At 38.3% G+C, this 27,724-nt stretch overlaps 1 protein-coding gene across 1 annotated transcript; it reads left to right on the top strand.

The window, feature by feature from the left end:
- Nucleotides 1-330: 330 nt before the first annotated feature.
- On the top strand, nucleotides 331-27,652 carry LOC106547626 (lanosterol synthase). The gene is given in 14 exon segments (XM_087720760.1): nucleotides 331-344; nucleotides 1,186-1,357; nucleotides 3,734-3,872; nucleotides 4,671-4,779; nucleotides 5,808-5,932; nucleotides 6,596-6,696; nucleotides 8,940-9,089; nucleotides 12,026-12,122; nucleotides 14,462-14,567; nucleotides 21,881-21,946; nucleotides 22,502-22,582; nucleotides 23,312-23,482; nucleotides 24,223-24,301; nucleotides 25,914-27,652. Coding segments are annotated over 14 exon segments (1,593 nt in total). The 3' UTR covers nucleotides 26,097-27,652.
- Nucleotides 27,653-27,724: the final 72 nt, after the last annotated feature.

Below are 27,724 nucleotides of genomic sequence, written 5' to 3'. Positions count from 1 at the left end.
CAGAGTAGACCCTTCCCTGGGTATATCTAACAGTTATGGAGGTTGTGCTTTAATTTAGCAAGTTTCTTTCTTTGTATGAACAACAATAAAGAGAGTACTCTGAATACATCATTGTGTTGTCCTTACATCTGACATTAAACGATCTCTTCCTATACCAAGGATATTAGGATTATTCCAGCAACTCTGCACCAGATTTCACTGCAGTTGTGGTGGTTCAGAAACAACAACTTTAGCTCTTAAATCACCAGTGCCTTGTTTGGCAACTTTGACCACTCCAAATAAATCTTCGGAGCATTCAAAGCAGGTGATTTCAAACATCAAGCAAGAGAGATGTCAGATAACATGTAAGTGCAATTTCTTGTTTATAACATTAACTAGGTTATATAGTGGGTTAGTCAGGAAACTACAGTTAAACAAACAATGGTTTAGCATAGCATGAAAATCAGATGTCTGTAGATATAAAATTGTACACTATTCTTGATACTTTGCTATGAATATTTAAAGAACCAGTGAGCTGGATATAATACATATTAAAAGGTGGATGTTATAGTGATGCTGGTGTTTTTAAAATTATTATTTATATGTATTGTATATTAAATTGATATTTAAGTATATTGCTTGTATAATGTGTTTTTGTTCTTACATAGTTATACTAAAGAGGAATAGATTCGTAATAACAATAACAATAGCACTTAGACTTATATACCACTCCATAATGCTATATAGCACTCTCTGAGCAATTTATAAAGTCAACATATTGCCCCCAATAATCTGGATCCTCATTTTCTTGATCTTGGAAGGATGGAAAGTTGAGTCAACCTTGAGCCGGTCAGGATCGAACTCTGGTTATGGGCAGATTTGGCTTGCAATACTTCATTCTAACCACTGTGCCACTATGCATAATCCTATACATGTTATTGAACAGTTTCATTGATAATTATGATAGTTTTTGTAATATTAGGAAAGTTGATAAATCTATAAATTAAAGTAAATTAATTAAATATATAAAATATAGTTTTAGAAATCTTTAAACCTGGAATCCTGGTTCCTGAACCCTATTTACCTGAAGATCTTTTCATTTTACTTGCTCTACTGTTTAATATATTTTGCATCTTGCTGTCTTAAGTAAGTTTGAAAAACAAAATGATGTTATGGTATCACTGTTTAAACCTTCTCCTATCTTAGGAGGTTTTCTCTGTACAAAGAAGGTGCCAATAAAATCGAACCAGAGACAGATCTGACTCGTTGGCGACTGAGCACAGTAGAAGGATGACAGAAATGGTATTATGTGCCTGAAAATGAGGAATGTGCCAGGGAACAGAACGCACTTGAAGCATATACTTTAGGGCTAAACACAGTAAGTGGTCGATGATCATTACAAGTGCACAAATAATGTCCATAGTGGCAGAGAAAAGCATGAACGCTACCAATGCAGGGCAGCCCTGCTGCAATTTAGCAAGTACTGATGGTCTTTTTTCTGCTTGTGGTTTTCTTTCTGACATGTTTAGGGTTTCTTACAGTGAGAAAGGGGCCTTGTGTATCTACCACCCCAATATCTGTACCTTCGTCTATATTAACTAGAATTATTACTGGTGCAACATTTCTGATAGCCCTAGTCACTTCTGTGACTCATGAGCAATGCATGCCTTGAATAATTTTGATATGCATAAAATATGTCATGCAATGACTAGTAGTATTTTTATGTTGCCTTTTCATATATATATAAAATCATTATCTATCTATCTATCTATCTATCTATCTATCTATCTATCTATCTATCTATCTATCCATCCATCCATCCATCCATCCATCCATCCATCCATCCATCCATCCATCCATCCATCCATCCATAGTCCTTGACTTACGACCACAATTGAGCCCAAAATTGCTTAAAATTTGTTAAAATGAGACTTTTCTTGAGTTTTCCCCATTTTATGATCTTTCTTGCCACAGTTGTTAAGTGAATCATCACAGTTGATAAATTAGTAACACTGTTGTTATGTGGATTCCTCATTGATTTTGCTTGTCAAAACAGTGCAAAAGGTAATCACATGAACTCAGGACACAGCAACAGACATGAGTATGAGTCAGTTGCCAAGCATCTGAATTTTGATCACATGCTCATGGGGATGTTACAAAGGTCATAAGTGTGAAAAACTGTCATATCACTTTTTTCAGTGCCATTGTAACTTTGAATGATCACTAAATGAACTGTTGTAAGTCAAGGACTTATCTATTTATCTTTACACAACAATTGCAATTATTCAGATGCAACTGAATAAATACTTACAATACAATAGCAGAGTTGGAAGGGACCTTGGAGATCTTCTAGTCCAACCCCCTGCCTTCCTGCCTAGCAGGAAACCCTATACCATTTCATCTATCGTTTATAGATATAGATAATGTTAAAAGAGTGTTTATATCTGAATATTAAACTGAAAAATGGGTAAAAAGCCTTTGCTCCAATGTTTTAAAAAAGGGTTGTAGCCAGAATGGAAAGGGTACATTTCTATTCCTCATTACCAAGATTCCAGATCTCATTGTCTTCTCTGTTAACAGATAAAATGTCCCCAAAAGAAATAGAGTGAATATATTGAAAAATGTAACCTGACAGCAGGGACGTGCAGTCACTAGAGGCAGGGGAGGCGGGGCCTCACCAGTCTCCTAAGGGAAAAGAAAGAATTTTAAATAATTTTTTTTAAATAATTAAAGCCAGGGTAGTTGCTACCAGATTCAAAGTCACAGTGGCTTGGTGTCTGCTCTCAGTGTTAACTATGGGAGGAGGCCAGAGAACTCGTGGCCTCTTTTGCCTAAGGAATTGTTCGCCTTTTAAAAGTTAAGGCGGAGTTAACAAGCGAACACTTTCATATGCAAAAGAGGCACTGATTCTCCCGCCTCCTGATCGGGGAGCAGGGAATCATGCCTTAGGAGCACGCTTACGTTAAGCACGCTTACGTTGGGCGGACAAGAGGAGAGTTGAGAGAGTTTCCACAGCTGGAAAAGGTGGATCGGACGGAGGGAGGAGGGGGATTCAAATTTATTGTAATTTAATTTGTAATTTTTTTATTGTGAGGTGTGTGTGTGTGTGTGTGTGTGTGTTTTTCTTTCTTCACAGCGGTGGGGTCGGAGGAGGCAGGGGGGGGCGAGGCGGCGGAGCGCGGAGGCGGCAGGGACGTTCTCGCCGCTGTGTCCCAACAGGCCAGGTGTCTCGTGTTTATGTCCGCCATAAACGTGAGACGCCTGGCCTGTTGGACACAGTGGTGACGGGGGAGGAATGGGCTGGGTGGGCTGGCTGGCTGGGGCCGAAGGGCTTTGCAGGAAAAAACGCGGCTTGAGGGGCAATGACGGTCCTGGCTGTGGGGCGCACACCCGTTAAACGCCTCTCTTGGTTCCCTCCTCCTCCTCCTTCTCCTTCCTCAGCCTGTGCGATGTTGCTGCCGTAGGCCGAGAGCTGCCGCCGAAGCTGCTGCACAGCTGAGAGAGGGAGAGCGCGAAAGCCGAGGCAGGGCGCCAAGCTTTGGTTAAGGCAGGCAAGGGAAACCGCGAGCCGAAAGGAAGTCTTGCTGGGAAGGCGCGGCAGCAGGGCTTTAAAGGGCTCCCCCCTCCCCAGCCAGCCAGCCCACCCAGCCCATTCCTCCCCCGCCACCATGCTTGCCTCACTGGCCCTGAAGGTCACCGCACGTCACTGCCTGACAGGAATATATTTATCTTATCACCATTATTTATTTTACAGAGTAAATTTTTTCCAGAGTTACCCAACGCCAGCACAGCTCAGGAAGCAGTGCTGAAAGCAATTAAGTTTTTTTCGGGTGTACAAGCTGAAGATGGCCATTGGCCTGCTGAATGTTCTGGGGTGCTCACCCTTGCTCCAGGTATAAATTCACTCTGTGTAAATCAACCAGTTAAAATTATGTCTGTACTGTGAATTAAATTCTCTTTTCACCTATGGAATAAGCAGACAGAACTGGGAAAATTGGGGGGGAGGGGAATTCCTCAGCTACGTATGGCCAAGTAGACCACAGCTCCTGCTAGCTCAGTGTTGTCTCTCTTTCCCAATTTGGTACTCTCTAGATGTGTTGACATTGATCCCCAAAATTCCTACCCACCATAACCATTATTTTCTGTCAATGCACAGAGTTACAGTCCCCACCAGGTTGAGAAAGGCTGCCATATGATTTTTATCCTTCCTCATTTTACTCATTCTGGAGGTTCCAAAGTTTGAACTGGGATCTTGAATTTGTATTCTTTCGTATATGAAGGGAAGAGGGAAAGGATATTCCAGAACAATAGATCGTGAATGATTTCTGAGAAGCAGAAACTATTCTTCCTTCCAGTCTCTGGCATGTTGCCAGACATTTAAGGAAGAATTGAATAGGCAGTCTGCTTTTTGCCTCCTGAAATAATGATATTTATCTGCAGGCTTTTGTGTATTTAAAAGTAATAGATTCCAGGAATATTGGAGAAATTACTGTTGAGAAAGTGCAGAGATTCTCTGTTTGTTCTTGATGAATAAAATCTTGCTATATTGATCCTTTTTTAAAAAAATGGTCTTTTAAGAAGGGAAATAAAAACACAAATTTACCCTTAGATTATCAGACAAGGTGACTTTTAGTGTTCAAAAAAAAGTAAAAAATCCAAAGATGTTATTCATGGTCTTTTTCATTAAACAGGTCTTTTGATTGCCTGCTATGCTGCTAAGGTTTCCCTGCCAGAAGAGGTAAAGAAAGAAATACACAGATATATACGTTCAAGACAGCTTCCAGAAGGTGGCTGGGGTCTGTGAGTGAAGTGAAAAGATTGTTGCTTTTTTTGGGGGGGGGGTTGTGTGTGTGTGTGTGTTATTTCTGATAATTACATCCGTGTGTTGTCCTGCCATTGGGTTCTCAGCTTGTTTCACGGTTCCGTCGCCACGGGAACCAACGATCGATCGATTAACTCGCTGCGACCGGATGGGTGGAAAATCGCACGAAATGCCCCAAAGAAAACGTGGATATCCCAAGTGGCTCACGATCTTCAACCACTCCATTTTTCAATAACCGATGCCCAACAAGCCGCCCTAAATCGGAATCAATGGCGTGCTGTAATCTGTGATGTCCTGCCCCTGGCCTTCACAATGCAACGGTCACTGCCTTATGGACGTTGACATTTACGAAGATTAAGTCCAGTAAGTAAGTCCATTTCTGATAAATTCCAAATAATTGCAAAAGGTTAGCTGACAACTTTCTATACCCCCTTCTGCTCCCTTCCGTATACTTCAGTGCCTACAGTACAATGCAAAGTACTTACTTTCTTACATCTGCATCTACGATTTCCCATGTTAGTTCTTGAATTATTTCATTTTGTTTTGTTTTAAATTCCAGATCAAGTTAATGGTAGAAGATTAACCTAAATACGATATTCTTATACTTATAGGTTGCTTCAATGGATCTACTCTAAAAGGCTTTAAGACATTACCAAATAGATTAGCATTTTTCAAACTTCCAACTGTGTTATTTTCAAAAAATTAAATATTTATTGGCTACTTAGATGTTCTGAGTGAGAACTTGTAGTTTTCACACTAGAGATTTACATCGTAAAGCTTTATTTTACACTGTCAAAGTTTTAAAAGCATCTTAAATTCTAAAGTTTTATTTCCAATTCTAGCAAGAATGTTGAAGCTTATTAATCAAATAATACTAGCAGGTACTCTCAGAATGATAGAAAGTACCCAAGGAAGATAATTGTAAATTTGTCTGTGGATAGAGGATTTAGAGATCCAAGAAATGTGTGTCTTTTTAAACTTCTTTTTCTAAATCTCTGTGTGGTAGCCATCTCAGGGAGCAACAACCAACCATTTTTGGCACAGCCCTCAACTATATAGCTATGCAAATCCTTGGATATGGACCGGACCATCCAGATATAGTGAGGGCTCGAATCTCTTTCCATAAAAAAGGTGAGAATCAAGTCAGAAATTTCCAGGCATATATTTATCCATGAAAATGATCCCTCCCCATATGTTGTCAAAGGCCTCCCATCCATGTGACTTTTATGCATTTGAATATGTAAGAGCCTTTAATTTCTATTATAATGGCACCTTTAAACATGGTTATTATTCCTATATTCTGACTGAAGCCTGACATATTTGCTTCGCTTTTATCTCTGTTAAGGGCAGAAAGGTTTTGAAAATGTGTTAATTATTGGGTATAGATGCCTTTTGCTTCAGGCCAACCAAGCCAAAGAGTTCAGCAACTTTTCTAAAGGCAATTTTGGTGAGTGTAGAGAGATGGTCAGCTAAGTGCTAAACCTGCTGGTCATTCTAAACTTTTAATCCTTCTCTTCCCTATAGATAAAGGGCAACAGTCTTGAACTCTCTAACTTTATAAGGGATGCATTGTCTTTAAACATACAGAATCTAATTTAATCCAATCATCAAAATCTAAATACATGTTTATTAAGCCTGAAATAGTGAGAAGGTAATCAGCTTCACCATTATCAAAGCAAATCAAGTAATATATCAGCAAGTTATATAGCTCTATAGATTTGTGAAGCTTTGTGGTTCTTGTACTTAGAGTGGGTGCTGCTTCCCTCTCATCCCCACTGACAACTCTTTTTCCAGGTGGTGTTCTTGGTGCCCCACATTTGGGGAAAGTCTGGCTGGCTATTATGAACGTGTACAGCTGGGAGGGAATGAATGCACCGTTTCCTGAGTTGTGGTATGCACTTTAAAGTTGTGTTGCATTTTGTTTTGCTATCAAGGAGACGTTGAATAAAATTAGCCAACACAATATTATACTGTCTAATCAGTAAAACCCTGAAGATTTCTACACAGCTGTAATCTTTCCCAAATTGCAAATGCAGATATCTAAATTATATTTGCAGCAATATTGGCTTCTAACCCAGTTTTGATTCTCCTGGGATATGTTTACAAATTTGTCAATTTATAAAAGTTAACTCTATGTAGGTGCCTCTTTGAGGGAACTATGCAGTTTAGAAATATAAAATATAAATAAATAGATTCAGGATTCACACTGCTGTAGACTAGAAATTCAGAAGAACATAGAAAGGGAGGGGCATACAGTGTCAGGAAATATTAATGCTAGCTGATAAGTTATAAGTAAAATGCCCAATTTTGGACCATTTTGAACAAAATATTATAAACTAACAAATGAGTAATTTGGGGAGTTATCCAAAATTGAAGTCAACTGGGCCTTGGATGGAAATGGGATTTGATTTTAACAACATGAATATTAAATCTTCTTTGAATGCAAATTGTACTGCAATATACATATGGATATTTCACAATATCTTCCATTTGTACGGTGGATATGTTGTGATGGTCTTGCTGTAAGAGACTAATAATTATTAGACTACTTTTGTTATTTGTCATCTCAGCCGCTGGCAATACTTAAGCCAACTTTAGTTTCTATCAGAAGCTAAACAAGATTTGGCCTGAATAGTATAGGAATACATGATTGTCTAAGAATTCTAAACTTCTGCCAAGAAAACTACATGGATACGGGAATCAGGGTCTCAATTCAACACAGGCCTAAAACTACAGATTCCATCTTCAGCAAAGATGAAGGCCTGCAAACGCCTTAATATCTATAGATGAATGAAGCCCAACCTTCACATTAATTTTAAAGACTCTGCTGTCTTTTAATGTTTTTCAAAATTGTTGTTTTTACTGCTCCGGAGGCTTCAGGGAAGCCTCCTGAAGGTCCCTTAAGCCTCCGGAGCACTCAAAACGACCCTCCGAGCAAACCGGAAGTGACTTTCGGTTTGTTCGGAGGGTCGTTTTGACTGCTCCGAAGGCTTCAGGGAAGCCTCCTGAAGGTCGCTGAAGCCTCCGGAGCACTCAAAACGACCCTCCGAGCAAACTGGAGGGTAGTTTTGACTGCTCCGAAGGCTTCAGGGAAGCCTGCTGAAGGTCCCTGCAGCCTTCGGAGTGCTCAAAACGACCCTCCAACCAAACCGGAAGTGTCTTCCGTTTGCTCGGGGATCATTTTGACTCCTCCGGAGGCTTCAGGGAAGCCTCCTGAAGGTCCCTGAAGCCTCCGGATGGCTTCCAGGGGGGCAGGGGAGGCTGTTTTCACCCTCCCCAGGCTCCTATAAAGCCTCTGGAGCATGGGGAGGGAGAAAAAGGCATGCAAAAATGGGGGGGAGCGCCTGTAATGCGTGCATGCACACTGGGGGGGATCGCACATTGCATTATGGGTGCAGCACACCTGCACACAACCCCCCTTGCGCTCCCCCCACTTATGGCACATGAGCCAAAAAAGGTTAGCCATCGCTGATATATATATATATATATGATGATATACAAGATGTTCTAGAGGGCAGGAGCAACAACAGAGAAGGTCCTCCTCTTCCTAGACCCCACCAGCCAGAATAATTGGGCCGATTGGAACCACAGCATGCCTCCTGCTGGCACAAGTGTGATGGGACAATCACAATGGGGTGACACAGTCCCACAAGTAACCTTCCATAACTGAGTCTAGAGCTGAAATATAGATTCTTTTCTTTTATGGAGCAAGCAATCTATTTATTTATTTATTTAGTTTGTCAAATATGTAAAAGATAATAGGTATAAGTATAAACATAAATATGAACCCAGTAAATAAGTACAAATAAATGGAGACAATAGAACAGGGACGGTAGGCACACTGGTGCACTTATGCATGCCCTCTTACAGACTTCTTAGGAATGGGGTGAGGTCAACAATAGACAGTCTTAGGTTAAAATTATGGGGGTTTGGGGATGTAACAACAGAGTCAGGTAGTGCATTCCAGGCATTGACCCCTCTGTTACTGAAGTCATATTTTCTGCAATTGAATTTGGAGGGTTTACCTTGAGTTTGTATCTATTGTTTGCTCATCTATTATTGTGGTTGAAGCTGAAGTAGTCATTGACAGGTAATCTACAAAGAAACATCTTCTTAATATCTTTTTTTAAACTGCTAGGGAGGATTCCCATTCAGCAATCGGGACAACAACTGGATAGTTAGTGACGGCACTGCTGAAGCAATAAGAGCATTGATGTTACTTGAAGAACAATGTCCTTTCATAGAAGATCACATAGCTCCACAACGTATCTTTGATGCTGTCAATGTGGTGGGTGCATGGAACCCCAAAGAGAAAACATGGCATTATAGTTAATGAGGTTTCTGAGGGCTGGAGGGAGGTGATAAAACATGCATTTATTTTGGAGAATCTCATTCCGCAGGAGTTGGTGATAAATGACAACACTTTCTCTTTGACAAATTTGTCCAAGAAGGGATGGGAGAAAAAGTTTGGTCCATACCCAAACCCCACACACTTCCGGTAAACATGTGGGGATGGATCAGGACCACATTTTGTGTGTCAAATTTGTACACAATTTGGGAAACACTTTTTTCCATGTTAAAATTTTGCAAGGCAATCTCAAAGCATTTAAAATGTATCAAATATCGTGTTTCCTCAAAAATAAGGCAGGGTATTATTTTCTTTTGACCCCCCAAAATACACATGGCCTTATTTTCGGGGAGGTCTTATTATTTTTAAAGTGCAGGTGACGGCGAGCATGGTCACCTCATGGCTGCTGCTGTCTTGCAATATTTTCAGGAAGAGCTTATTTTAGCGCATGCGCTCAAAAATCTGATTGGGCTTACCGTATTATCCGGGGAGGTCTTATTTTGGGGGAAACAGTAATTTAAAAAAACTTCTAAAGAAAATTGCATGGGAAAAAAAGCAGTCTTTTGAAAGAACAGGCACAAAAATGGATAGTCGAAAAAGAAGGTTAAAAATATAAATGTACAGATTTGGAAACCTGGGGAGAATAAACTATATCCAACAGATTCAGTTGTCTCAAAGTTAAAGGATCAAAGTTGCAGTCAGACTAAAAAAGTTCTTAATTTTCTGAGAGTCAAACTGAATACATGCTGATAAACAGCATCAACAATAATAAGTTAGTCTGATTCATTCAATTACCTTATATTGTCAATATATTAATATATATGTAATAAAATAAATTTTAATAATTAATTAATGATTTATAAAAATGAAACAGATTCTGTTCTGGCTTTAGTCAATAGCAAGAGAACAGTTAATCTGAGACCATGTTAGGAGTTTCTGTTCTTTTAATCTTCATTTATCTGACATGGTTATGACATAAGATGAGAATGTGAGAAAAATATACATTATATTTTTCTTTTCTGCATGAAGAAAGGCAATTGAAAAAATGGTCAAGAACACATAATAGTAACTGAGGAAAAGTATCATGGAAAGCAGAACTAAATTTCTGTTTGCGGCATACTGTTCAAATTAGAAGTGCTGTGAAAAATAGAATTTGATAGCCATGAATAAATATTTGTATGAACTGTTTTCTGAGCATATTTTTCTATTGGACATAGCATGCATTTCGACTGAGACAGACCTTATCAGAACTTGGGGCATCAAAAACTGGCTTTGGTTTTCAAATGATTGACATGGAACAATGGGTATTTTTAGAGGTGCATTACTATTAATATAATTACACTTGAGCACTTAAGAGCACCCAGATAGTCCCCATTTAGTAACCACAACTTGGACCAGCAACTCACTGAGTGAAACCATAGTTGTGCTTATGATCTTATTTCAGTTTTCTTTTCCTTTATAGACAGGATATTTTATACCTAAGTGATCTTGTGTGAAATAACTATTGTAGTGTGATTAAATTATTTGATTAGGATTACAGGTAGTCTTCCATTTACAGCCACAACTGAGCCCAACATTTCTGTTGTTAAGTGAAACATTTATTAAGGGAATTTTGCCCCATTTTACAACCTTTCTTGCATCGGTTGTTAAGTGAATCACTGCAGTTGATAAGTTAGTAACCTTTTGTTAAGTGAATCTGGCTTCCCTATTGACTTTGCTTGTCAGAAGGTCACAAAAGGTGAGCACATGATATTGGAATACAGCAACCATCATAAATTTGAACCAGTTGCCAAGCAACTGAATTTTGATCACATGATCATGGGGAAAGGTCGTAACTGTGAAAAAAGGTCATGTCACTTTTTTCGGTGCCTTTGTAACTTTGAATGGTCACTAAATGAACTGTTGTAAGTTGAGCACTACCTGTACCAAGATTTAATAATATTTGGCTAGTAAAATCAGTCTTAATGAATTGAAATGACACTTTTTAAAAGGAAGGACTAAATCCGTGACGGTGAACTTATGGCACACGTGCTCTTCAGGAGGGCTCCTGAAGGCTCTGGAGGGCGAAAAACGGCCCTATGGATAAACTGGAAGTCACCGTTCCTGAACCTCCAGTTTGCCCATAAGGCTGGTTTTTCATCCTCCAGAGGTTTCAGGGAAGCTCCTGAAGCCTCCAGAAGACTGTTTTCACCCTCCCCAGGTTTCTAGAAAGCCTCTGGAGCTTGGGGAGGATGAAAAAAGTATGCCAAAAATGGGTGGCTGGGTTGTGACACTTGTTGCACATGCATGTGCGGGGGGGGGCATGCACGCATGCGTGCTGGGGTCGCGTACATAGCATTATGGGTGTGGCACGCCCTCACATGACCCTCCTGTGCTCCCTCCGCTTTTGGTACACAATCCAAAAAAGGTTAGCCATCACTGGACTAAATGTTCCTTTGAGATTTAGAACTGTGGGATCATTTGCTGATCTGCCCTCAACTTTCCTCCACATCAAATATCCATAAGTAACTTCAAATATTGAATAGGCAGTACATAAACAAAAAGAATGGTGATCTACTTACTCTTAAGTTTTAAGACATCTATGTGTACAAATATTAACCAATATATTTTATTGCTTGATGTAAAGGAGAATATAACGCTTTTTTTCAAAAGTGAACTTTTATAATATTCCAATAGTGACAATAAAATATCCATCATTCTACCTGATTCATAGTACATACAACTGGGCCTGCTAAAAACTTGTGGGGCCTGCTAAAATCAGCTGTCTAATGATATGATGGCCTTTGAATTTGTGCCTAATTTTTGTGGGAGGTGTCTAATAACATCACATCTAATGCCACCTGTTTCTTCCCACCTCTATTTCGCTAAATGTGCAGATCCTGAACATGAGAAATTCCGATGGAGGTTTTTCTTCTTATGAAACCAGACGTGGAAGCTGGCTGTTAGAGGCCGTAAACTGCGCAGAGACCTACGGTAAGAAGAAATTATCAGATGTTATCTGCAAAATTCAGATTGGAGATCCTGATTGGAATGTAGCATGGATACAGGCTCAGGAAATGAGTAAATTCCTTCATTTCCTTCCGGATTGAGAGTACTCTCAATCTGTACCGACAGGCATAAGTAAACCAAAACCAGGAATTGTGTCTGGAAAACTCAGGCTATCCAGTCCAAAATAGTAATTGTTTCAAATTCAAAGAAGGAAGATGAGATGAATTAAGGAAGTCTCTCAGCAGTGAGCAAAAACAGGTTATTAAACCAAAAGACGTGAACATCATTTAAAACCAACCACAGGCAATCATCACTTAATAATTGACTCATGTATCAACAATTTTCAGTTACAACTGTGATGAAAAACTAACATTGCAACCAATCCTCACTTTTATGACTACTGAAGGTCTGGAAAGGAAAGATGAAATAAGACCATAAGCACAGTTTGGTTTCTCTCAGGGACCACTTAACTTGATGAGTTACTGTTCCAGGTTGTGGTTGCTAAATGAGGATCACCTGTTTACTCTTAAGTGTTTGTGTCGTTTTAATATAACTGAGCTGAGGAATCATAATATCTTATATAGTTGCCGTATTGGCAGTCCTTTAATGTAGCCAAAATGAAGTCAGCCAGCTTCTTTGGTCATAGAGAGGCTAAGATACTGGAGTATTGCTACCAGAGCGTCCTATTTGAATTTCCTAGCTTCCTACAACTACTTGCACATGTGACGCTTGCTTTGAAGATGTTCCAGAAATTATAGTGAGATCACAATGCCATCACTAGCCTCTTGATTAAAATGTAAATAGATACATAAGGGTTGTGCATGTTATTATGCATGTTTATGAGTTTAAGGATTCAGGTTTCAGAACCTACCAATAGTAGATGACCATGCTGAGCCTGCGGGAAGAGTTAAACATCTCATCAGTCTTGAGTTCCTTTGCACCCAGATCTCTAGTCATTTGAACAGCCTTTTTTCCTGAGTTATTGCACTTGTCACCACTTCTTTGAATAGTAATCCCCTGCATGAAAAATATGATTTTGACTAGAAAGGTGGAACCTTTTCTGAAATAGAATCTAACCATGAGCATTATACTTGATAGCTCTTTGCAAAATAAGTGAGTACATAAAGTCTATTTTCCTGCAGGTTTGTGGGCTGCAGAGGTAGCAAGGGGTTCTCTGCCCAGTTGCTGGGTGGGTGTGGCCATGGTAAGCATGGTCCAGTTGGCCTCCTACACCACAGCGGGCGGGGGGAGGTTTCCCTCCCCGGACTCTGGAGGCTTTCCTTGAGCATCTGGGAGGTGAAAACGGCCTCCCCAGGCTCTGGAGGCCCTCTGGAGACTGGAAACTTCTGGTAGGCCCATTTTTTCCCTCCCTGAACCTCTATGTGTGCCTTGCACTTAACTGCATCCAAAACAGGTCATGTGGGGACTCCTGGGAGAGGTGGATGGGACCAGCCAGGAGTGGAATTTGTGCGTTCTCCAAACTGCACAGAATCTTAGCTAGAGGTTCTCCCGAACCCCTGCGAACCTCCAGCAGCTCACTCCTGCCTTTAAGAAGAAAAGAACTATTGTTCTGTCCTTGTTTTCATCATTAGGCTTGCTATTTTTCAGTGAAATGTTTTTAGATAAATGGTAATCTAATGCCATTAATAGAAACCAATAGGAGACACCTACCGTATTTTTCGGAGTATAAGACGCTCCGGAGTATAAGACGCATCTTAGTTTTTGGGGAGGAAAATAAGAAGAAAAAGAATTCTGCCTCTGCCTACCAGCATCCATGGTATTCAGCTGACACATGGTAACAAGGTCAGCCAATGAATAGGCATAGCAACTAAATCAGCCAATGAGGGCTATTTGCTCTGAAATTTTCTCTGTCAGCAAGAACGAGACAGGAAGGAGCCTGGGTTAGCCGATAACTGAAAGTGAAATTGCTTGTGTTTTGCTTGTATTTACTGCTACCTGGAAAACCTGCTTTTGGTAATGTATTGTATATTATTATTATTTTGAATCCTGCTGAATCGGTTACTGTGCTTTCTGAATGTAATTGCTGCTACAAACTCTGACCAGCCAGGTCAGCTTCAGCACTTATTGCAGCCTGATTCAGCACAGCTGATTGTCTGCTGGATCGGACCACTGGAATACCCCCAATCAGCTGCAGGGATTGCCACAGACCATTGCTGCCTCTATGCCTCACGTTTTTGGCCTCTGGTAAGGGTAGGTGGGGCTACATTCAATGTATAAGACGCACCCAAATTTTCACCCTCTTTTTTTGGGGGGGGGGTAGAAGATGCATCTTATACTTCAAAAACTTTCTTTATGTTTTCCAGGTGACTGTATGGTAGATCACACCTATGTTGAATGTACCTCATCAGTAATGCAGGCACTGAAACATTTCCAGAAGAAATTCCCAGATCACTGGAGAGAGGAAATCAGGTAGCTGAAACAAGAAATTCCCTGAAGCTGAGAAAGAAATCAGTGTTGTAAATTGAAATAGACTTTACTTAGAGCTTAGTAATAATGTACTTATAAATCTGATCCACATTGCCTGTTAGGTGAATCTTGCAACCATGTGCCTTTACATTTTGAATTGGCAAAATTCAGTATAAATTTTTTTAGGGTTCATTTTCATGTCTGCCTAACCACAACCCATAAGTATCCTAGTTATTAATTCTCAGTGGGAAGGGAGACAAATGAGGAATCCACCAGTCACTTACTTTAACTCATCATTAATTAAAACAGCAAGGATAGCAACCTCTTACTACTGAGGCAAAAAGGGAAGAGGAATGAGGGCAAAACAGTGTGTGCCACTATACTTTTCTGCCATTTCAAGGACTAGTAGGTTACACTTTAATATTGCCCAAGAGTGGCCCAAAAGCTACCAATTAAGTGACATCTCCCTAAATATTTAAAACACAAATACCTTCCACATCAGAAAATGATTTAGAGATTGGATAGTTCACTAATGATTTAACATAAATAAAATACAGAAGTGAAATCCCATTACTGAAAAGATCAAAGTTGCAATTCTGTTACTTATTTTGGAGTCAGTTCAAGAGAAAAGAGGGAACTGTTAACTATAGTTTGACAATGCAAATTCCCTCTTTATAATATTTAATTAATTAATTTCTTTGCCATCCATCTCGCTGCAAGGTAACTCGCATAGACTATTCCTGGAACTCTGTCTAATTTCACAACCTTCCAATTACTTTATGTTTAGTTGTAATCTTCAAACGCCCACACATTTTGATACAACCTTCAGGTATGCTCATGCACTATTTCATCTAGATTTATTTCAGATAAATTTACAAGGCCATTTCTTTTGCTCTGTCCTCCCTCTGAGCAACCCATGATAAAGTTTCATAAATAGTTTGATTTAGAGATTATGCTCCAAAAGAGGCTAAATATAATAGCATTTAAGACGTCAAAGTTCATACCACGTCCTCTGGAAGTTAATCCTTTTAGTAGCTTACAAAGAGATGGACAGTATTCAAGTTATTTTGCAGCCAGGCCTGCTATAACACAAATCACCACTACACAAGTTCTGCCACTGTACAGGTAGTCCTCAACTTACCATCACAATTTAGTCCAACATTTCTGTTGCTAAGCAATTCAGTTATTAACTGAATTTTACCTAATTTTACAACCTTTCTTGCCACAGTTGTTAGGTGAATCACTGCAGCTGTTCAGTTAGTGACATGGTTGTTAAGTGAATCTGGCTTCCCCATTGTTGTTGCTTGTCAGAATATTGCAAAAGATGATCACATGACCCTAGGACACTGCAACCATCATAAATATGAGTCTGTTGCCAAGCATCTGGATTTTGATCACATGACCATGGGGGTACTGCAGTAGTTGTGTGAAAAATGGTCATTAGTCACTTTTTTCAGTGTCGTTGTAACTTCACTAAATTAATTGTTGGAAATTGAGGACTACCTATGCTTTTAAATAATTAACAAGTGAATCTTAAACCTCTCCTGGTTTAGAGGCCAGTCCCTGGAATCCAGGTTTTTTTTTTAAATTATTTTATTTTTTTGTTACATAAATAACGCATACCCACAACGATGAAAAAAAAAGAACAAAAAACAAAACAGAAAAAAAACCCATCATCACATATAGCATGTCATTTGGTTACAAGTGTTTTAACATTTATCATTCTTATACATTTATTATTTCATTTAATAGGTTATAATATACGGTTTGGGTTGCTTTGTTTACCATCCCTTCCTCCTGTTATAACACCACCTTATTTATCCTTTTTTTTTCTCCCTTCCTCTCTTCTCTACTTTCTTCCTTCCTGCTCTCCTTTCCCTTCCTTCTTCCTGTACCTTTCTCCTACTCCTGCTCTTCCTCATCCCCTTCCTACCCTCTCTCCTCCTCTTTCTCTCCTTTCCATCCTTCTTTCCTTACCTCTTTCTTTTCACCCTCTTTTCCTTCTCTACTTTCTTCCTTCCTCCTCTCCTTCCCCTTCCTTCTTCCCTTGCCTCTCCTTCACTCCTACTCTTCCTTTTTCCCTTCCTACCCTCTTTCCTTCCTTTTCTCTCCCTTCCATCTTCTTTTCCTTTCCCTTTCCTTTTTCCCTCTCTCCCTTCTCTACATTCCTCCTTCCTCCTCTCCTTCCCCTTCCTTCTTCCCGTACCTTTCTCCTACTCCTGCTCTTCCTCTTCCCCTTTCTACCCTCTCTCCTCCTCTTTCTCTCCTTTCCATCCTCCTCTCCTTACCTCTTTCTTCTTTCCCCCATCTTCCTTTCATTCTCTCCTCCTTTTTCCCTTTCTTTTTCTACTATTGTTGGTGTTTCTATTTTAAATCTCAGTTTATGTTTCCTTGGAATGGTACTTCCGCCAACCCAGATATAATTTAGTATCATTTCTTATCCCCTTACCTTTACTAATCTATCCTAACTATATTTCCCCCCACAGACACACTTTGTATCTCTCTATTGTATATGCATTTATATATTTGATATACACAACAATAAAAAAACACACACACACGCACACAAAAAACACAACAAGTATATGTTATAAAAAAGTATATCAGCTGGTTACAACAAGTTTTTGTGCATCTCTTCCATTAATTCATATTAATTCTTAACTCAAATGTTTACAATATTAACATCATCATACCTCTACTTTTAGTTGACTACAGTTATTTAAACATCCTTCATCCTTAACTATACCAAAGATTTAATCCATAACCACATGCTGGCATTTCATTTACTTATTTATAAAATCCTCCATTAACATTAAGTCCTCATATCCTGTTTTAGCTAAACATCCATAATATTTAATACCAAAAATTTCATCCTCCATGTATATAATTTATTATCATTCTCCTTTCTTTATTTAATTATATCCTATATCATAGCCTTTTCCCCCTATTAGTTAAGATTTAACTGTATATAGTTTTATTTTATTTTTTATAATAATAATTATTGTTATTAATAATCTTTATATATAGTCCAAATATATTTCTAGCCTTCCCTTCTCATATCCAATTATTACTTATCATATCAACTCAACATTATATACATTACTATCATTATCAATTTTTATTCATCTATACCTATTGCCAATGAATTTAACTAAGTTTAGCTAATTTTAAGTTATACTCTTCCATCTATCAACCTGTATCTCTCCAATAACAGAACAGTCTTATATCTGCTGCCTTTTGTGGGTCCAGTTCTCCAAACATCTTTATGAGCAAGTTCATACGAAGAAATCTTTGCACTTTTTTGTCTGTAATGCTTCTCATATAATGTTGCTGCCCCCTCTTTATTTCCTTTATCAATTTGTCTTTAATTCTCAGTGGTAGTATCAAATGTTTTGCAGATGGTATTTCATAAACTGTGAGTTCTTTGATGCTTCCCACTCCTCCCGCTCCCCATCTTTTGAAGTAAACTTTCAGTCCGCTTAATTCCTCTTCAAACATTCCATTCTTTCCTCCCTCAGAAGTAAACCAATTATCACGAGTATCAGGTTCTTTATCTCCGAGATTCTTATTTTGTATTTGAAAAACATTCTCAATTTTTTCCTCATACTTTGTTGCCAAAAACACCAAATAATCCAATTTTCTCTGAATTCTATCTTGTGTGTCAGACAACTTCTGTAGTGCTGAAAAAATCATTTGAATAGACACTTGAATAGACGCCATGTTTGTACGCAGTTAGTTTTAAAGTCTTGATCACTGAATGTCATTTTTTCTATTGACACACTTTGATTAAAATTTCATCCAGAAGCTTTTCAGTTCTATAGAATAGAATAGAATAGAATAGAATAACTTTATTGTCACTTTGAATGTACACCAATTAGCATACATTAATAATGAAATTTCATTGCATACAGCTCTTTCTATCAAAGATTCTTTTATTACATTTTCAATTTCCTTTATACAATCACTTAAATACTGTGCAGTTAAAAAAAAAGAAACAATAAACAACTCATAACACTTCTATCCTACATACACCCTTCCTTCTACCCCTCCAACTTTCATTTCCCCCTTCCAACAATCCCCTCTTCTACTTCCCTTCCCCCTCAGCCATTCCTTTCTCCCCTTCCCACCATCTCACCCTCCTTACATTCCCTTCTCACTCCCTCTTAATTCCCCCCTCTTCTTTCCCTCTACACCTCGCTTCGATGTATTTCTAGTATTCATTGGTCTATTTATTTTATACTAAAACAAAAGAAAAATAAAAGGAAAAGAACGAAGAAAAGAAAAAAAAGGAAAAAAAGCAACAGTATCCAAGTGCATTCATTGTTCTGAAAATTGAGTCTATATTTCCACCCTCCCCCCCCACCCACCCCCTGAACCCCCCTACCTGACCCCCTTCCGACTTCCCAGGTCCCATTCCCGGCATCGTTCTTTATCAAGCAAAGTCTGGAGTATATTGAAACCAAATAGATTAGAAGTTACAAAAAAATAAAAATAAATAAAGAACAAAAAAGAAAAGAATAATAAAAAGAAAAAAAAAGGGGGACCCCCCCCCCAAGAAAGAGAAGTCAATATACTCTCTAACATTAACCTCAGCTTCTCATTATTTTTAAAATCTTAAACAATATCTTTACCTGCTTCCGCATATAAATTCTATACCTCCCATCCTGCCTTTACCCATGTCCGCATATATATTTTATCCTCATCCATTGCTCCTCTCATATTTACTCCACCCTCGTGTAGACTCTCCAGATAATCTTTCTTAACCTTGTATTCAAATAATAATTTATACAAAAATCAGCTTACATTCTGGATCCAGGTAATCTAATTGAACTTTCACTACCCTTCCATCTACTCCACGCCACCCGACTCCATTCATCCCAAACCACAATCCAAAAAAAACTACGATCTCCGCTCTCCTCGCCCCAAAGAATAGATCATGCGCAGTTTAAATTAAGATTCAAACAAGTCTTATATAAGTCCCATACAATATTTGTCCAAATTCAGCACCGCTTCTTTCAGTCTCAATATCTCTTCATCGGTATACAGCTTTGTCATTTTATACCAGACAGGAGTCCTGAAATTTTATTCAAATTAAAAATTTAAGAAGTATTTTAAAGGCATAGCTGGATCTTTATTCTTTACTCTTCTGCCCTTCTGGAAGGGGAAAGCAACACCCTCCGCCTTGTAGCCACATGTCCCGCTACTTATCTTCTCCTTCTCCTTGTCTTTCTCCAAGTCCGGGTGAGTCAGGAAGTCCCGCCTTCAGAGTTTTATTGTAAAAATCTCGGGCTTCGCAAACAGAATTGAGACGATATTTTTGGTTCTCAAATGTGACTGTGATACCAGATGGCACTTCCCATTTATATTGTATCTGAGAATCTCTGAGTTTTTCAGTTAAGAAAGTGTAGTCTCTCCTTGCTCTTAATATTTGAGATGGTATTTCTTTAAAAACAATCAAGTCCTGTCCATCGATTCGCAGCCTGTTATTGTAGAACTTCTGTATTATCGCATTTCTGGATTCTCTTGTGGTGAAATATATAATTATGTCCCTCGGAAGCTGTCGTTGTTTTGCTACACACGAGTTCTGGTGATAAATTTTTTGAATCTGCCAATCAAAGTTAAATCCCGGACTTCCCACCGAACGTCTGAAAGCCTCAAAAAAGGTCTGTTTCAAGTTCTCCTGTTCCTTTTCACGCAATCCTCTGACTCTTATTGCAAACGCAGTCTTATTGTAATTTATCATAACGAGTTGTTTTTGAGCATTTTCAACTTCCTGTTGTAACGTTTGAATTTTAGATGTCAAATTAGAATTAGTTTTTTCCAAAAGTTCCAATTTGTCCTCCATTTCAGAAACATAATCTGTCATAACAGTCATAACTCTGATCGTATCTTCCCTTGTTTGAGCAATTTTGGCGTCCAGTTTATCATATAAGTCCGATAAAAGTTGTTTAATTTCCTGTCTGAACTCTTTAAGGGTTTCAAAAAGAAATTCTTGCGTTAAGAGATCTCCAGTAGAGGGCGTGGGAGGCAAGGGCAGCGATTTTGTAACAATTTCTTGAGATGTATTATTAAGGAAACGCTTAGACTGCTTTGATTTGGGAGCCATTATAAAAAACGCACAAACAAACAAAGTCTCTGCTCCCCTCGGTTTTAAATGGGATACTATTTATAGACTTTTAACAGTTAATAAGGAGAAGTCTTCAGGAGAATAGAGCTGATTGAGTGTGTCATATATCAAACGCAGAAGCTATAAAATCGGCATCTTGTAACGCAGCTGGATAAGAAAGCCTTTTACAAAATTGAAGCTGGTATTTTGAATAGTAATAAGAAAAAAATTTACAACTTCAAGTTAATATTTGGTTTTAAAGCCATTTCAAAATTTATCTGCCTGCAGTTACTAAAACTCTATTGCCTGAATATGCAGCTTTAAGTAAAGAGGCTTTTATTTTGAAGTTTAAGGCTTGGCAGAACTTTCAGTGAGTAAACATTGTAACAAGACCGTTCAGCAGATTCATCACCATTTAACTTCCAGATAAGCAAAGTTAATGAAGGAGTAGAAATGAAACTAATTAAAAAGCTTCTGCTGGCCTATTGTGAAACCAAAACATATGATAAGCAATCTCTTTTGTTTTGAATTCTTGTAAATTCTTGTGAGGATTAACAAAAAGTGTTCATTATTACCGGAGAAACCAGCCTGCTCGGCGCCATTTTAAAAGCCTCTAAGTAAATAATTTTTCGGAGGAGAAAAAGAAAAGAAGCTAAAATGTTGATAAACAATTATTGTCCACGGAAATGGATTCAGCTCGTGATAAGATTAAATCAAACAAAACTTGGAGCTGAGTGGGGGAGACCTACTTTGTCCTGCACAAGGCAGTTTGAAATTCCCAGCACGGACAGCCGTTCTGCCTTGGGCTAGCCCCCCTTTCCCTGCAAGCACAAAAGCTGCAAAAATCGAAGAGCATTTGCCAGCAAAACAATTTCTTCTTTCCTTCTTGCCTGAAGGATAAGAAAACCTGATAAGACGTCAGATGGAAGATCCTCTAAACAGGTACGTAGCCAGGAATTCGGAGGCAGCTGATTTTTTTGCTGCCACCACCAGCAGGCTCCTCCCAGGAAGTCCGCATACAGCTCTTAAAGGGTCACCATCTCCAGTTTTACACTACATAAACACGACAAGATAAATAAATAAATAAATGCAAAATTATGTATATACCAACATATATTATATGACACAGAGAAACAAGATTACAGCACAATCTAGTTATACATGTTTATGGCACTACCTTAACCAAACCCTTTTCTTTCTTTCTCTTCAGTGATACACTCCATAAGGCTCTGCAATATTGTCGTAATACACAGAAAGCAGATGGATCCTGGTTAGGGTGAGTTGCTTCTCATTGCTACTCAGTGAATTTAGTTGCACTGTGCTGATAACATTTTGAAAAGTTTACTTTGACAAAAGAAAGGCATCTTTAGTTTGTATTCATCCAGTGCTTTGCACAAGTGACACAACCATTTAAAAACATCCTACGTTAAGACACAATGGGTAAAACATGTTCAATTATAGTGCTGTGCAACTTGAATCAAGTGGAGGGTTGCAACAGGGGATCAGGGCCCATTTTGGATGTAAACTTTGTAGGAGTCGGATTTAAAGCAAAAGTGGTATGCTGCCGGTTTGCACCAGTTTGGGTGAACCGGTAGTGGCGTCAGCGTGAGGCTCCGCCCACCCACCCTGACATTATCACAGACGTTTGCTCCTACTACCGAACTGATAGTGAAGATAATAGGATACCATTACTGGTTTAAAGCTATAAAAGCTTCCCAACTTCCCCCAAAGAGGGAACTGCACCCATCACATTATCTGCACTTTGTTCAAAAAACATTGATCTTAGTACATTTCCGTACTTGATTGGTTCATGGATCTCTCTTCCTTGCAGGAGATGGGGTGTGTGTTTCATATATGGCACCTGGTTTGCATTGGAAGCATTTGCATGTTTGGGATACACTTACCATAATGGGTAAGTTGCTTTTCTAGCAGAATATTAGGCTCAGTGATTGACTGACAGCACCTCAATTTTTTACTTTGGAATGAGACAGGTGGACATAAATTTATTCTGCTTTGTTGAAAACTCAATGTTAACTTCCTAAATTAATCTGGGTAGTTCATGACCCATATTTCATATTTTTATAAGATTTAGAAAAATCTTATTCACTTTAATATAGATAACTATACCAGGCAGCAAATACAAAACAAATAAACCAACAAAAAAAGCATACAAATTAATTTTGATATGCTATACACAAATGGTATGGTGAGGAAGAAAAACTGTTTAAGAAACAGCACTTTTAACAGCATGTTATTCTATAATTCCATTCTTTCATTTAGTTTTCAAGTTTGGAGAAGATATTGTGAAAGTTTGAAGGTATGAGATAGGAAATAATCATGCAAAAGATAAAGCGATTTCTGAGTGTTACATATTTCTGATTTCCTGCCACTTTCTTTTCATTATACATAAAGAAAAATAAGTCATTTCACTAGTAGTTTCTCCTGCTGGTTTTCATCATAAATGTTGTGTTGCCTGAAATTCACTTTTAATGGAACCCAGTCCCATAATGGAACAGATCAAATCACAGAACCATAGGATTAAGAAGGGACCTTGGAGGTCTTCTAGTCCAACCACCTGCCCAAGGCAGTTATCAACTATATCATTTTTAAAAAGAACATTAGTATGTGTCATATTTTCCAGACTGGCATGCAACGAGGTGACCAAGGCCTGTGCCTGGCTGGTCTCCAAACAAATGAAAGATGGAGGTTGGGGAGAAGAATTTGAATCCTACAAGTTTCGCAAATATATTCAGCATACCATTTCCCAGATCCACCAGACTGCATGGGCTCTGTTGGGATTGATGGCTGCTAGGTAAGTGCAAAGACCAGTAATCCTTTTGGATGTTTTAATTTGCCAAGCAATTTCCAGAAGATACATGAAACTTAATTTTTCTCTTTTGTTGAAATGTTACTGGCATTTTAGTAACATCACATTAGAAATTCTATATAATCTCTGGACTCCAATAGTGGAGGAAAGAGTTATAAATAACTACCCAAAGTTTTAGAGGATTGTTGGTTTCATCCTGATTGTCAGTTTTGGAAACCATTTTTTATTTTAGCTTCCTGACTGCCACATATTTTAGCCTGGATAATCGGGAAGGGTTTTTGTTGTTGTTGTTGTTGGAGCGGTGGAAACTTAGCCATAACAACATTCTTTACTCAATTGTCAAGGACAATTGCCTGCACCTGGATGGGAGTGACTTGGGATAGTTTCCAGTTGTGTTTGAAGAATAGATTGGACCATGTGATGAACTTGTGGGTGTTGAGCAGGGTTGTGAACTTTCAACTGGGTGGGGAAAACTTGAATGCTTTCAGATTTGGGTTTTCCCAGATGTGCCAACATCACATCTCTAATAAATTGTAACTTTGAGGAACTTCAGACCTTGGAGTTTTATTTTGTTGAGGATGTTTATTGGAACCTTGACACTGATCTTTCTAACTTATCATACTAAAAAAAAATACAAATCGTTCTTGTTCTAGAAAACCAAATAGGACTTTCTGACTGAATGGCTGCTGTCAGAACGAATGACCATTGTTCCATTTGCTTTGCAGGTATCCCGATGTTCATGTTCTAGAAAGGGGGATCCAAGTTTTGGTTGACAAGCAGTGAGCCATTGGGGACTGGCCTCAGGTGTGTGAATAGCTGTAGTTTTTATCCAATCAGGTAGAGCAGGGTGGCTCATATGGTTAAGACGCTGAGTTGGAGGTTAGCAAGCCTGTGTTCAAGATCTGAGCGCTGTTGCACAGTGGGGTGGGTGCCCACCATTCACTCCAGCACCTCAACGCGGACATGAAAGGAGCCCCCACAAGTGTCCCTCAGGCAACAGTGATGTCACCAGCTATCTGGAGGGGCCTTAAAAAAGGGTGCCTCTGACAAGAATGGGACAGGACCCAATCAGGTCTTCCAAATGTACAAATGCAAATACTAAGAGACTGAGATAGTTAATATTCTTTTTGATGTTGTTGCTGCTGGAAAGATGCTCCCCCACTGTTGGTTTAATGCAACATCTGTAATGCATGAACATGATAGCAATATGATAGTGGGGGGGGGGGGGAAACCTGCTAATTTTTGCTGTCCTCTCCCTTGCACTGGACTAGCCCTTTCCCCAAAAGCTTTCTTGGGAGATATCCATCTAAATGAAAACATGGAAACATTCACATTCTTAGCACAACATATAAGACCAAGACAAAGATTAGTATGATTTGGTAGGGAAGGTGTGTTCATGTGTCCTTCAATCAGCAGCTTTCTTTCAACACAAAGGCAGCGACAATGGTGAATTCATTTGCTTAGATCTGGTTTTGCTATACAGAATTTGGATATTTGCTCTGAGATGGCAAAACATTTTTGGTCAAGTACTTAGGAGTTTATATTTCAACCTCAAATGGGAAGTTATATAAGTATAATTATGAACCACTGTGGTATAGTATACAGACAGAGATGAAAAAATGGGAGAAGTTACAGTTATCTCTGCTGGGAAGAATAGCAGCAGTGAAAATGAATATTATGCCTAAATTTTTATTTCTTTTTCAAACGTTACCAATACTTAAAAATGATGCAAATTTGTTAGAATGGCAGAAGGGTATTAATAAATTTGTATGGGTAGGTAAGAAGCTGAGAGTAAAACTTAAAATAATGCAGGATGTGCGTGAAAGAGGAGGCTTGAAACTACCCAATTTAAAACTATATTATGATGCAGTAATTCTATCTATAATTGGTGATTGGATCAACTTAACAGATGATAGAATACTTAATATTGAAGGGTATGATTTGGTATATGGTTGGCATGCTTATTTGCTATATAGCAAAATATACTGTAAGTTACACATTGCAGTTCTAAAACATGGTGAAGTAAATGTTGGCACTAGTATTACAAAAAAAAAAGAAGAGCTGTACTGATTAAGAAAGATTAATTTTCTTTTTCAACACCCTCCTGGTGTCTGTCTTCCTCTCTGCTGGCTGAGGAGATTATCTTGCCTAGTCTAATAACAAGACTGCCTTGACTCCAAAGAGTTAGAGAGCTGATGCATTCACCTTATTTATCAACTAAGTTCTGGGCAATGTATGAAAGAGGCTTGCTTTTTCTATGAGTAACTATCACATCCTGTTGTTTGGGATTTTATCTTTAACTAGCTGATAACCCAGTATATATATATTCGTAGATTTTCACGGGTGTAGGTATGCTGGTCTTGTTGTATAAGCATAAGCAGGCTTTCTAGGACATTTCTTTCTTGCCTTTTCTTAGGGTGACATTGCTACCGGATTCTACAAAGCTGGCACCCTCCATTATTCAGCCTACCGCAACATCTTCCCTATTTATGCATTGGCTTGTTTTACCCATCTTTATCCTGATAATCCTCTTGCTAGCCAACATCTGAAGAATGGACCAATAAATAATTTCAAGGAGGGCCAGACAAAGAAGCACTGAAGAAGATGTATCAACATTCCAGGAAAAGTCAGCTTTGCTGTTTACACCATCATAAGATGTTTATCTTAACAATTTTGCTGAAGTATCAACTAACTGGCTTTTTAAAAAAATACTGGATTAGTAGACTGAAATACTGTATTCACATTTTGCATTTCTATTATTTTTTTGTAAGCATCATTTTCTCATTGCCTTCATGTCAAGTAATAAGGCGAGAGGCAAGAGAGCCTGCCATTTTGTGCAAGCAGCAGTACAAAATACTTGTGTAGAAGTGAGTTTTGGCTAATGCCCAAACCAGTTAACCTAGCTGTCTCTGAAAATTTGCTCCTCCTGATTGCCACCCCACATGAGGAAGAAGATTGGGGGAGGTTTTCTGCTAGTGGTTTTGGGGATGGAGGAGACAAGAGAGTAAGAACGTTGAGTACTATATTCATATGTGTTCTTGATGTGGCATAAATAAGGATAACATAATTTTATAATATCCTGTTTGTATCAAAGTAGATACTGCCAATGACAAGAGTAAATTTCATGGTAATAGTTTCATGCCAGCTCAAAAACCATTAGGTAAAACATTGACTTGGCCATGAAAAATTGTCAGAAGATGCTGGCAGCTGGTAGAGAACAGGGAATTTGAGAGAATCAGAGAGGCAATTGAGAGACTATGAAAGCTGAAGTCTAAAACAAATGACAGATATCAAATTTAGGGAAGCTGGACTGAAGATATATAAGGCATATATAGTATGTTCTTATATTGTAATACAGTTTGGGTCCTACTCAATGTCTTCTGGAGATCTTCTAGAACCCAACATATATTTGCCATAATTCTATTTTGTACATAAGATAAAGATATATGAGATATAAGACATAAGATAAAATATAAATGCAGTAGTATAATAAGTAAAATTGACAAAGAATTAAGCAGGTGTGCATGCATGTACTACACATTCTCTTTGTCACAAACCCACACAAATAGCACTTCTTTGATTCCAACTGAAAATGGTTTTTTGAATTAAGTAGGACTTTTAGAAATTATACTGTATGAATTACTGTTGGATATTTAATTTAATTTGGGGAGACACACACACACAAACACACACAAAGATGAAGGTGATATGAAATACCTCAGGATCTGCTTTCGTGGTATGCCTGCATAGCTTATTCTTTGTAAATTGCCCAGAATTGCATTACTGGGAGAGGTGTGGCATATAAATTTAATAATAATGATGATGATAATAATAATAATAATAATAATAATAATAATAATAATAATAATAATAATAATAATAATAGTTTTTGTATTAGACAACTGATTCACGCATTATCTATGGGGAAGGGTGTTTTCCATATTTAAGAAGCTGTAGCTTGCATTTGAAAAATATTTCTTACGTGTGTTTATGTATATAATTAAACATTTAATGGAGATAGCTTAAAAGTGTAATGAGTGATAAATTTTTCATCTCAGATCAGACCAAGAGCGGGTGATTAAATACCAATTGTGCTGGCCATGGGATATTTTGCTCCAGAAATTTTTATATTCATAGTGGAGTTAATGCTGCAATTGTCATATTCTGATATTAGAATGAAGATCATGGAATATTTTTTTTGAGTTGACATACACATTAGTTTGCCAT

Source organism: Thamnophis sirtalis, unplaced genomic scaffold (genome assembly GCF_051295495.1).
Source record: "Thamnophis sirtalis isolate CommonGarterSnake01/CBP01778 unplaced genomic scaffold, rThaSir2_p1.2 scaffold_7, whole genome shotgun sequence".
Taxonomy (NCBI): domain Eukaryota; kingdom Metazoa; phylum Chordata; class Lepidosauria; order Squamata; family Natricidae; genus Thamnophis; species Thamnophis sirtalis.
The sequence above is the reverse complement of the archived record's forward strand: the minus strand, read 5'-3'. Positions and strand labels throughout refer to the sequence as shown.